Here is a 13130-nt window from a genome sequence, read left to right as displayed (position 1 = left end):
CTTTTCGATCTAGTAACACAAAGTTCCGCCACTCAATTCACAATCTCTTCATTTCGGGCTTAGAGTACGGAGTGTCTTGACACTAGTTTCTCTCTTCCTTCCCCGCTATAGGCAGTATAGACGTGCAGTAATGTATCATTAGAAATTAATATTTAAAAGAAGAAAAAAATCATTTTCTATGTTTAAAAACTTAGAAATAACCCATTTAATAATAAAAAGACAATTTCTTTTCCAGCCTCCGAGAAGGAAGTGTAGAACATTTCCTCGCACGGAATCTCGTTCCAGGAGACATAATTCACCTTAACGTCGGTGATAGAGTGCCAGCCGATTTACGTCTATACGAGTCTACGGATTTATCCATCGACGAGTCGTCTTTTACCGGTGAAACGGAACCGGCCATAAAAAGCGTTTTACCCAATAAAGCCTCTGCTGGAAGGGTTAATAAGGATAATATAGCGTTTATGGGCACTTTAGTAAGATGTGGTAATGCTAAGGTGCGTTTTTTTTTTAAATTCTCATAAACCTCTACAGGCCATTGGTCTTTACCGTTTTGTCCATGCTATTTTTTATAATACAATGCAAAGTTATTTTCAATTGAGATTTTTTGTGAAACTTAGTATTTTTTGTAATAATATTATTTAAATGGACATTCAGTTAGGCCTTAAATTCGCGTAAATTCACCAGAATATTCTAAATAACAAAAGACAATTAATATAAAATGTAATTAAATAAATAAATGGATGGAAATAAATGGATTGCTCTATCTCGGCACAGACAAAAAAGAATTTACTAATTAACAGTAATAAAAAATGTACAACAAATTTTAAAAGAAAACAACGCTATTTATTATTAAGCCTTTTCTTCAACCAATAGCATACAATACAAGTATTTACACTTTTTAGGGTATCGTAGTAAGTACAGGGGAACGCTCTGAATTCGGTGACATGTTCCGTATGATGCAAGCGGAGGAATCACCCAAGACGCCACTGCAAAAGTCCATGGATACATTGGGAACCCATTTATCCATGTATTCCTTCTGTATTATCGGCTTTATAATGATCGCTGGATGGTTGCAAGGCAAGGCTATCCAAGAGATGTTTACAATTGGAGTCAGTTTGGCTGTTGCTGCGATTCCTGAGGGTAGGTATTTTTTAAAAAGTTTTCGATATATTGCATTTTGGGACGCGGTTTGCCGCTATTTATCTTGTTACAATAGCGAGGCATTAAAATAAATCATTCCTCCGACTGGGAGTTCGGTTCTGTCTTTTTTAAAATACTACAAATATAGTCATTGCCGCCCGACTGAACAATACACAAAAGTTCAGAAAGCCTTACTTTAGTGCGTCCAAAATTCGCCAACCGTACTATACGTATGTATATAATATAAAGTTTTACAATTTTCTTTTTATGTCCTTTCCCAGGCCTACCGATAGTGGTGACAGTGACATTAGCACTCGGTGTGATGAGAATGGCCAAACGTAACGCCATTGTAAAGAAACTACCCACCGTTGAAACTTTAGGCTGTGTTAATGTTATATGCAGCGATAAGACTGGTAAGTGTTATAGGATATGAATTTATGATGTTTTGGAATTAAAACAAGTATGGGGAAGTTGAAATTTTTAATTATTAGTCAGTTAAATATTTATATTTATTTGTAATTAATTAAAAAGTATTAAAGTTTTCAATTGCCCGATATTACCAGTATGAAGAATTTGGGCGAAAAATCGAGAATAGAATAATCATTCACTCGATTTTCTTAGTTGACCGCGAATTGCTTTGTAATGTAAATAACCCTAGTGTCAAAACACTCCGTTCTCAACTTTGACCCACATTAATTAAAACTTTCAGGTACATTAACAAAAAACGAAATGACAGTAACAACTCTATCAACATCTGGTGGCCATATCGCCGAAGTGACAGGTGCCGGGTACAGCGCAAGGGGGGATGTGCACTTACGCGCGTATAAGGGGAGGGATTTAGATGTGGCTAGGATGGGTGTTAATAGTATGTTGGAGGTAAGTTTTATAGCATTTTAAAATAAAATCCCCTTAGGCTTAGGATTTTCAAAAAAGAAAATAATATCTTACAAGAATTATATTCTACTAGCGGACACGCGCAGCTTCGCTAGCTTATTTAGGGGTGAATTCTAATAAACCATGAAACACGTGTTAAATGAAATACTTTTAAGTCTCAATTTCAAATTTTATAAAAATCGGTGGCGATTTAAAGATTTTTCCATACAAACTTTCTACCCCTTATTTGTATCCTTAGGGGGATAATTCTAGAAAACCATGAAACATGTGTTCAATTAAATACTTTTAAGGGTCTAAGTTTCAAATTTTATAAAAATCGATGGCCATTTAAAGATTTTTCCATACAAACTTTCAACCCCTTATTTGCACCCTTATATAATGTACCCCACATTTTAAAAAAACCGTGAAACACGTGTTCAATGAAATATTTTTAAAAGTCTGAATTTACAATTTTATAAAAATCGGTGACGATTTAATTTTTTTTCCATACAAACTTTTAACCCCTATTTCACCCCTTTAGGGTTAGAATTTCTCAAAATCCCTTCTTAGTGGATGTCCAGATTACGAAAGTAAACATCTGTCCAAATTTCACGTTTCTACCTTTAGCGGTTACGGCTGTGCGTGCGTCTTACCTCAGTCAGTGAGGACAAGTCCTTTTATATATATAGATTAAAAGAAATTCAATTATAACATACCAATTGAGAGATATAACAAGGATTATCTAGACAATACATTCTATAATTAGAAATCAAATACTATTATTAATTACACATTTATCTCCACAGGTGGGAATTTTATGTAACAATGCGATAATACGTGACGACACGTTATACGGTCAGCCAACTGAAGGAGCTTTGCTAGCTTGCGCCTTGAAAAACAATATGCATGACTTCAGAGATCAGTATACGAGGTTGAATGAAATACCTTTTAGGTTGGTTTTAATTATGGTTATTTTTTTTATATAAAAGTAGTAAAGCGGAAAGGGGAAATTGTTATATCATATTTTTAATAACGTATTTATTAAATTTTGTAAATAAGAAACTTGCTTATTTATTTGTTTCTTTTCATTCTGGATCATCTTCTTGATGCCGTACGGAAATACGGAAGATAATTAATATTGTTCAAATCTGTAACTCTTCTTATATCCAATTAAATATTTAAAAAAATCCTTTAAAAAATCTTTTTGCAGCTCCGAAACTAAGATGATGGTAGTCAAATGTGCACCGAAATTTAACGACGGGAAGCTCAAAGAGGAAGTGTTTGTAAAGGGTGCCATTGAAAAAGTTTTACCACTCTGTACCAATTACATAGATAGTTCTGGTAACTACGCGCCCATGACTAAGGAGAAACAAACTGATTTTTTGAATGAAGCTTATAATATTGCTAGAATGGGTAAGTTTATTATTATTAATAATCTGTAATCCGCATATAGCAGAGTATGCTGTGTGATCCTAATACTGAAACACTTTGTCTTCATTTGTTCATATTGGCGCAACCCAACGCCGTTCTTTTTTTATTACTAAAGTAATAAAATGAAAATTATATAAAGATCACTACTTCCCTGATTAGAGATTGACCACATGATTATCGCGGTCAAAAGATGTGTGATGCATGATTATTGGACTGCGGCAGCCGTTTCTTGTATTTATTTGTTTATTTAGTAGAGATTTAAAATTGTTTCCAATATAGACTGTAAAAAAGCTTTAGGCTATACTCCATTAGCTTAGAATTTGTATTATTTTTTTCTTAATTTTCAAAAAGTCGAAGAGGAAACATAGCGTTGAGCGGCGGAATTCAACTCCGTGCTTTGTCTCGTTACCAGTGCGAAGACATGAATATATAAAATGTTTTATTCTCACGAATGGGAATTGAACCTGGCCATTGCGCCACGACGGCCTCATAAGTACTTTAAATACTTTGTCGTACCACAGGTCTTCGTATAATAGCGCTGTGCCGAGGCTCGTCGCTGGAGGCGCTGACGTTCACGGGCGTGTGCGGCGTGTGCGACCCGCCGCGCCAGAGTGCCCGCGACGCCATCGCGGCCCTCCGGCGCGCCACCGTCGCCGTCAAGATGCTTACGGGTGACGCCAAGCCCACCGCGCTCGCTGTCGGTACGTACTCACACACATGGTCGGACAAATATTTTATGAAGATTGAGAAGTCATCAGTGAAACTTAAGCATGTACAATCGTGTTTCTAATATTCGATATCCCGAGTCATTGTATATCATATAAAAATGGGCGCAGTAAAAATTATTAAAATCGCGCTCTACTTTACATTAGTATTGTAAATACCGGTTCGCGGGGTAGTGGTGCGGTATGAGCGGGGGAATCCTACGGGCATACACGTGTTAAATACGTGTGTAATTGTGTATACATATTACACGTTCATAAATATATATTTTTTTTGTAATAGATGCATCAAATCGTTATTATTCAAGCTATCTCATTAACACAGACTTTGTAACAAGTCAAATTAAATTTATGTTACAGCACAAATGGTCGGTTTGGATATATTACACTCGCAAACACTTTCTGGTGAACAATTGGATTCAATGTCGGATGATGACCTCGACGCCATTATTGATACAGTAAGTAAATGTTTTATACTTCTTTGTTTTAATAAAAATTACATATAAATATGTATGGTATTTGTTTTATTATGCTGAATTTCGATGTAATAATTTTTAACATAGGAATTTGCTATCACCGATATATTCTAAACTAAATAAATTAAATATCAAAAGTTCTTTCATAGTGAAGTGTTTTATGCTTCTTCTTATCTTTTAAATATAAATAATTTCTAATTCCAATTTTAGGTAACAGTATTCTACAGAGTGACGCCAAAACATAAATTGACGATAGTAAAGTCCCTACAAAGGCTCGGCAATATTGTTGGAATGACAGGTAGCATATTCTATAAGTTTTTTTTATTTGTATCATAAATATCAGAAAATATTTATTTATGTTTAAAAATATAATTTAAAATATAAAAAAAATTGGTTATTTTTTGAAAGCCACCAACTTTAACTATTCATTTAATTATTATTTTATTATACAAAAGCTATTAAGCTTTGAATAATGAAAGTAACGTCGCATTTTTTCTAGTAAAACTACAGAAAACTTCTACATCTAAAAATTTCCCTTAATTAAAATTTGAACCGACAACCCTCACAACAGTGTCTAAGTAATTTTTTTTCTCCAAGGTGATGGTGTAAACGATGGTGTGGCATTAAAAAGAGCAGATATTGGTATAGCCATGGGAAGAAACGGCACAGACGTGTGTAAAGAGGCGGCCGATATGATTCTTGTTGATGATGATTTTGCTACTATTATGTGAGTAAAGTGGTTCTGTTCTGCTTTATATTTTGCTATATATTCTACTTCACGCCGTATCCCGCATATAGCAGGGAAGCTAATGTTACGACACCCCGTTCCCATTAGAACACTTCACCATTCTTCAATTTGTTTGTTTTTATATATTTTTTTAATTACTAATTATTATTAAACTTTTAAATGTATTATTTCAGTTCAGCAATAGAAGAAGGCAAATGTATATTCTACAACATAAGGAATTTCGTTCGTTTTCAATTATCCACGTCGATTGCTGCTTTGTCGTTAGTAGCGTTGGCAACGTTACTCGGCGTACCTAACCCTTTAAACGCAATGCAAATATTGTGGATCAATATCATAATGGACGGTGAGTTTGATATTTTTTGACTTAAAATTAGATTTTTATGTAATAAATTCAATTTCTTTAATCTTAAACAGGTGGTACGTTTTTACCGTCTTAACTCCCCTACAATCTAGGAACTTACACTTTTTATTTACCCTTTTATCTATGTACTTCATTTAGTAAGTTTAATCAGATTCACTCAACACGCAATGCCTGTCCCCTCTGCCTACTCTGAACTTAGCTCAGGTTATATTTAATTACAAATAATAACAAAATAAATATAGATATAAATAATATGAATAATAAAAATATATTACAGGTCCACCGGCCCAGTCTCTAGGAGTTGAACCAGTGGATCACGAAGTGCTACGTCGTAAGCCACGTGATACGTCACGGAGAATTATATCAAGATCTCTCCTATTCTCAGTTTTGCTATCCGCTGCTATCATCATTGCGGGTACACTTTGGGTGTTTAATAGAGAGGTAAAACGCAAAAAAATAGCTAAAAAGATTTTTTTGATTTGATGTTAGAATTATTAGTTTAACAGTAAAGAGATTTATGTTGGTATATGTTATTTGTGTTTTAATATAAAAAATACTAATCGTTTTATGGTCACCCATCTATGTACACCTAACCAGACTGAAAGTAGCTTAACTAATCCGACTTAGCTAATAAAAATATTATTTTACAGATGTCAGACAACAAAATAACACCCCGTGACACAACGATGACGTTCACATGTTTCGTCTTGTTCGACATGTTCAACGCGCTGTCGTGTCGGTCACAGACGAAAAGCATATTTCAAATTGGATTATTTTCTAATAAGTAAGTGCTATATTGTATATTCTTGATTATTTTTGTATGTCTCTTGCATTAAAAGTGATAAAATATAAAAGGATAAAAGTGTTGAAGAGTTTGTTTGATTGATTGCTCTAATCTCAGGACCTTGTGGTTTGAATTGTTTTTTTGTACTGTATAGTCCATTTATTGATGAAGTTGTTATAGGCTCTTTAGTTATTTCTATTTGACAAACCGCATTGTTATTATATATTTTTTTGTAGTTTATAAATCTTTGCTAAATAAATTTCAGAATGTTCCTGATAGCGGTAACATTGAGTCTTATAGGACAAATGCTGGTCATATATTTTCCGCCATTACAAAGAGTATTCCAAACTGAAGCTTTAACTGGACATGGTGGGTATATTTTTTTTAATAGATTTTTTTTAGTTTCTCAGTGTATCCTGCACAAAGCAGGGTAGGCAGGGGCAATCTGGATACCTGGTGGTAAGACACTCCGTTCTCATTAAGACACTTCCTTTCCCCACTTTCCGCTGAAATCTGCAGGCATTGCTTGCTAAGTGGCAGAACTTAACGACGCGCGACGTGGTATCGTTTTGTTAAATACAAAAATAAATAAATGTTAGAATAATTAAGAAGTCATACATTTCTTTCTAAGTCCAAGATTGCAAACTACATTTATTTTTTTTTAAATGTGTAAAAAATAATAAACAAATGTAAGTTCTTTTAAACCTAAATAATTTCTTGCATTCCAGATCTGATATTTTTAGTCTGTCTTACGTCAAGCGTTTTCATAGTAAGCGAAATTAAAAAGTTAATCGAGCGTACACTAAAAAAGCGATCCAATGGAAAGTTCTCGACGAAGCCACACGACGCCTTAGATTTTGTATGACACGAGTCCCAGAGGAAAACCCAGTAAGCCTCTGCCAGTACCATGAAAATGTACCCCAAATATATAGAAATAAGGAACATAATTGTTTACATCATAGTGTGTTAAAAGAAAATGTGCCCCAAGAGTTAAAACAAAAGGGACAATATGGCTTATATCAAAGCGTGGTAAATGAAAATGTACTCCAAGTATTATTAATTAAAGAACAAAATTGCGTACATCTCAATTTGGACTTGCAATCTAATGATGTCATAATTTCGTTAAATGATAAAAAAATGGATGTGTCGAGTGATAAAATTAAACACGGTGTACATGAAGTGAGCACTTCCAGACAAAGTGGCGTATCCAAAATGAGTGTTAGTGATAGTTGTAGTGACGTCACACCTTTCTCTATATATGATGGTAAGATAGATAAGGTATATCATTTGTAGATTCATTTGTTTTATTTCTTTATATGCTAGTTTTCCACTCGCGGCTTCGCCTGCTTGAACTTGTAATATGGATGTATTAAACGTATAAACCTTTTTAGTGAAATAACATAAGTGAAAACTCCTTTAAAATTATGCGGGAAAAAGGTGTGGACATTTTTTGATATTTGAAAATAACTTGTTTATTGATATTTCGAAATTGTAGGTTTCTTTTTACTGTAAGAGAATATCTTATGAAATAATCGAAAAAACAACGGGCAAAACCACGGGCTGAAAGCTAGTTATGATATAGATGTTTTTCTCTGTTCAATTAAGTAATTTTTTTTTTCATGGAACTTTTAAAAAAAAAACTAAAAATAATAATAGTGTAGTCAGTTCTATTTATTTTTGTAATAATATATCTTGATAATGATGTATGTTTTGAATGAAAGTAATGCATTTAGTACCTTGAATTAAAGCACTATTTTAATCATAAAGTGCTTTCAATTGAATGTTAGTAGTATTGAATTGTATAAAAACATTAGTTAATTACTATTATTTATAATTGTATATCTAATAAGATATTCCGCCATGTTTGTTTGTCACATCTCAAAATATTTTTAGCAGCAAAGGTTATTGCTTAAAAAATATTTATATATTTTTTAAATTCTTAGTACATGATTGTTTGTAATATTTATGGGAATTTTGCATATAGTTATTGACCAGTTATGGTTGAGGGTGCAGTATTTTTTTTATGTGTTTTACGTAAACCTAAGGATAATCTTAAATTTTTTAACTTGCTTAATATATAAAAAAAAGTAACAGGACCTAGTTTGTTTTTTAATAATTTATTTTGTACTTTTATTACATATTTTCTATTTCATTATACCAGTTTGTGAATATCACCAGTTTAATATTGGTTCCTAAACATTTTTTTTTATTTTTATAGCAAATATTTAGAGAAATTATTGCAAACACTGTTTACAAAAAATATATTCCTTAAAAATTATCTGTTAATTTATGGTAAGCTGTGATAGGTAAATTAGCTTTTGACATGAAAAATCTAAATATATCCACATGTCTTTTATTTGCTTCAGTTTATTTTCATATCCATATTATACTAAAAATATATGTATATTAATAAAGTTATAAAATAAAGTAAATATACTTTTGCTGTAAAAAAAGCTTCTTCATAATAATAATGTTAGCAGCGTTTTTTTCTAAACCTTAATTTTCTTTGGTATTAATAATTGTAATGCTGTAGCTATTATAACCACTAATTATAATGCATTTAGTATTTGTGAGATCAACTTATTGCATTCTAAATGTCGTTAAACATAAATAATCATTAAGAAATTTTCTTGGCAATTAAAAATTTGATGAAAATTTAAAAAAAAATGTAGATAAACACTTGTGTCATTTCTTAGCTTTGTATGAACATGCTGTATCATTGTCATTCACAATCACAATTTTTTTATATTTAGCTGATTTTAGATCTTGATTTAAAAAAAATGTTTAGCCTGATTTTAATCTAAATTGATTTATATATCAATGAATATCTGTATATTTAAATGTAAACTTAGTGTTGTGAACGAGTATATCTTATTTATAATATGAATATCTAATTTCAGTGATATGTGATATTCGATTATGAAAATCGAATTGACAAATAAAGGCCTGTTTATCTTTGTAAGATGTTTTATTATAGTAGGAATTTAATATATTCTCGTTACAATTACATATATACTAAATATACTATGTATATATGTGAGATTTTGAAGCTTTATATATACATAATTATATATCGAAAAATGTATACTATATACTAAATATTATATATATTTCAAATATTGTGATTAAATCATATCTATTTATTAGATTACCTAACTCCTGTATGATAAGTTTCCTTTAACTTATCTAATAGATATCTTGTGGATAGTTTAATTGGAATATAAATATATAGAAAATTTAATATAAAGTTAAGGAGCTTCACTTGTAAAGTATTAAACATTGCATTGCCCTTCATTTAATTATATTTAATTTTTTTGTTTTTCAAATTTTGGGTTAATATACCAGCAAATTTCTGTAAAATTATTTTATTTGGTAAAATATATGCGTTTGTATTTGTGTATTAATGAGTGAGGTTTTAAACATTTTACGGTCCAAAAATCAACGATTGAAACCAAAATATATATTAAATAATAAATTAAATTGTGCTATTTCAGTAATGACAATATTGTAACAGAAAATTCTCACATTAATTTTAAATTTACACACTTCAAAGCTGTGAAATAATAAATACATACTGATATTAAAATATTTATCTTTGTTTAACGTAATTTTATTGTTTATTTTCAAAGACTTGCATGTGAAAAACCCCTTTATAGACATTTCTAGATTTTGTATAGTTTTGTTAATAAAAGCAGTAAGAATACAAAGTAATTTACTTCTTAATTTTCTGTCTATAGTTGAAATATAATATAACAAAAATAAGCGACGATAAAGAACGTGCAAGTGTTTGACAATCTTCTACTATTTTTATCTAAAAAGATATTATTGTAAAGATATTCCATACATTTTAATAAATTATTATAGAGTTAAGATATATTCCAGGCACATAGTTTTATTCCCTTCAACACGGTTTTTAAATAAAATACCTTTTAAATAAATAAAATTATATAACTTATATTATCTGTAAAATATATCTGTAATACAGTCAGCAAAATAAATAGTTCAAATCTGATAAATTGTATATTTTTAACTTTGGAGTATGTATAAAGTTCAACTTCACTCTTAAGTAATTATTTAGAAATAATAGAAAACTGTTTGAATTCTTAATAAGTGTTTATTTATTTATTTATTTATAAGGCCCACCAACAATTGATACAATTATTACATGCCATTAAATAAAAAACAAAGTAAATTATTTCTAATTGCTCAATTATTTATAGGTGGGCTCCACATGCAAAAATAAATTTAACGATAACAACAAACAACAAGTGTTATGAAACATACGCGCTACTTCTTTTTCTAGATCTACAAAACTTTGAATTTTTATAAATTTTAATTTTATTTCAGTTTTTACTTATGATTTTAAAATGATTTAAATTATTTTGTAAATTTTGAGTACTAACTCCAAATAAATTGTAGTAAATTTTTATTCTTAACTTCTTAAAAGTTAGTAATAATCTGTCTAAAATATCCTTGAATACACCACACTACTACTACAAATAAATGTATTATAAAATATTTACTTATTTCTACTATGTAACATTGAGTATTAAAAACCTACATAATTCGATAGGCGTATTACATTTGCGGTGACTAGTTCTAGATCTAGAATAAAATCAAATTAAAAAATAATAGCTGACAGTTAAATCAAGATGGCGCTTGCCATGTCCGCCATCTTGGTTAAATTAATTCTTGGCTAACAAATACTGTAAGCTTATTACAATATTTCAATGAAATATGATTATAATATTTTAAAATTTGCATTTATATTATTGTTAAAGTTTATTTCGTCATTGTCTTTGAATTTATTAATATTTCTGAAACTAAAGTATAAACATTAATACCTGTAGTAGTCAATATATCTGTTTCGCTCTTTCTCTATATACAGTACGGTCGACGAGACTTGATCGCTGCGCAGATTTGATTTTACTAGTATTGTTTACTTCACTTTCAGGAAAACCACGACTCATCGATTTAACTGGAAAAGAAAGGGCTTACTATTTATTTAAGACAATGGTGAAACAGACTTCTGTGAACAATTTTTTTCTGTAGATCCTTATATATTATATACATAATATTATATATTTCGTACTATTCTTTAGATATAGCGTTCGACTCTCTATACAAGATATTTAATATCTATAACGTAGTAAGTTAAATGTTCGTGAATTTTACACTTATTGGTACTAGTAGTCTTTTATAAAGCTGTTTTTTTAATGTAATACCTTTCGTAACAACCACGAAAATAAATTCTATATAAAATAAAAATAAATTTATTTTTGTTTTAAATCAATCGAAATCGGTAAATTATAATTTTATTAAAAAAAATGTTTTTTTTAATCACATTGGTATATGAATTGTATTACATTACAAAGTCGCTCTTTTTAAATCTTCATACATGTGTTTTCATATCTGTACTAAGAGTAAATAGGGAACATTGTGTGGAATTATACTTGTTAGATTATGAAAGTGTTTTATTTTATATCTTACTAGTCAATTATTCTGGATTCTTCCGCTTTTTTATAGAATTTATAAATTAAGATTCAAGTCATGGCGCAGGGGCTCAAACAGGTTGTATGTTCGATTCCTCAAGGGAATGAAATATTTAATATTTCCATTTTTTTCGTACTAGTGTCGGGACAAAGCGCGGCGTTGAGTTTCACGCAATTGTTCTAATTGCTATGGTTGTAGTGTCACCATCTTTTCGGAAAAATGTTTATATTTAAAAAATATTATTTATTTACCGGACTGTCAATAACAAGCGCTGCGTTAGATTAAATGTACCAACTAAAAAAAAAAACTTTAAATTGAACCATGCGGGCGAAGCCGCCGAAAATACTAAGTACACATAAGATTATATTATTATGTATATATTTATCAAAAGGTCATAAGTCAGGGTTATCGTATATTTTACTCATACTAAACCAATGTTAGTAGTAACTTGGAAAGTGATATAATTTTTCTTTGAATTGAATTATAAGTAAACAATTTGTTATTATATAAAACATAACAATAAACTTCGCTATTACTTCTGATCGCATGGCTGTATGGAAGAGCAAGGAGCTGCATGGTAGATTCCATAGAGCCCTAGTGGGCCAGGACGTGGATACTGCTTCATCATTATCTTGGTTACAGTTCGGGGATCTTTTCGGAGAAACTGAAGGTTTTGTCTGTGCAATTATGGACGAAGTTATCAAGACACGGAACTACCAGAGACATATTATGAAAGATGACACTATCGACATCTGCTGGGCGTGTCATCGACCTGGGGAGTCCCTCAGACATATTGTCTCTGGTTGTTCTCATCTTGCTAATGGTGAGTATTTGCATAGACACAATCAAGTAGCCAAGATAATACACCAGCAACTTGCTCTTCAATATGGCCTTGTAGAATTGGAGGTGCCTTACTACAGGTACAATCCCATGTCTGTTCTTGAAAATAGCTGTGCTTTGCTCTACTGGGATCGGTCTATTATTACTGACAGGTATATTGTTGCCAATAGACCTGATATAGTACTAGTAGACCGAGTGGCGCGCCGCGCAGTGATTGTTGACGTTACTATCCCACATGATGAAAATCTCGTGAAGGCCGAAA

General features: G+C 31.0%; 1 protein-coding gene across 2 annotated transcripts in view; it reads left to right on the top strand.

The window, feature by feature from the left end:
- The window catches only part of SPoCk (secretory pathway calcium atpase), a 31467-nt gene extending 19468 nt beyond the window's left edge, over positions 1 to 11999 (top strand). For both annotated transcript variants that reach the window (XM_085187589.1, XM_085187588.1), the window contains 15 exons: positions 236 to 494; positions 903 to 1140; positions 1422 to 1553; positions 1850 to 2016; positions 2820 to 2965; positions 3224 to 3426; positions 3966 to 4145; positions 4527 to 4624; positions 4853 to 4940; positions 5240 to 5369; positions 5564 to 5733; positions 6029 to 6192; positions 6402 to 6535; positions 6801 to 6904; positions 7264 to 11999. In XM_085187589.1, coding sequence (XP_085043715.1) covers positions 236 to 494; positions 903 to 1140; positions 1422 to 1553; positions 1850 to 2016; positions 2820 to 2965; positions 3224 to 3426; positions 3966 to 4145; positions 4527 to 4624; positions 4853 to 4940; positions 5240 to 5369; positions 5564 to 5733; positions 6029 to 6192; positions 6402 to 6535; positions 6801 to 6904; positions 7264 to 7400 — 2350 coding nt within the window. In that variant the 3' untranslated portion in view covers positions 7401 to 11999. The remainder of the gene's footprint in view (positions 1 to 235; positions 495 to 902; positions 1141 to 1421; positions 1554 to 1849; positions 2017 to 2819; positions 2966 to 3223; positions 3427 to 3965; positions 4146 to 4526; positions 4625 to 4852; positions 4941 to 5239; positions 5370 to 5563; positions 5734 to 6028; positions 6193 to 6401; positions 6536 to 6800; positions 6905 to 7263) is intronic.
- The last annotated feature ends 1131 nt before the right edge of the window (positions 12000 to 13130 follow it).

This window comes from Heliconius melpomene, chromosome 7 (genome assembly GCF_056956725.1).
Source record: "Heliconius melpomene rosina isolate 202511_hmr_F chromosome 7, ASM5695672v1, whole genome shotgun sequence".
In the NCBI taxonomy this organism is placed as follows: Eukaryota; Metazoa; Arthropoda; class Insecta; order Lepidoptera; family Nymphalidae; genus Heliconius; species Heliconius melpomene.
Note: the sequence above shows the minus strand (reverse complement) of the source record. Positions and strands in the feature narration are given on the sequence as shown.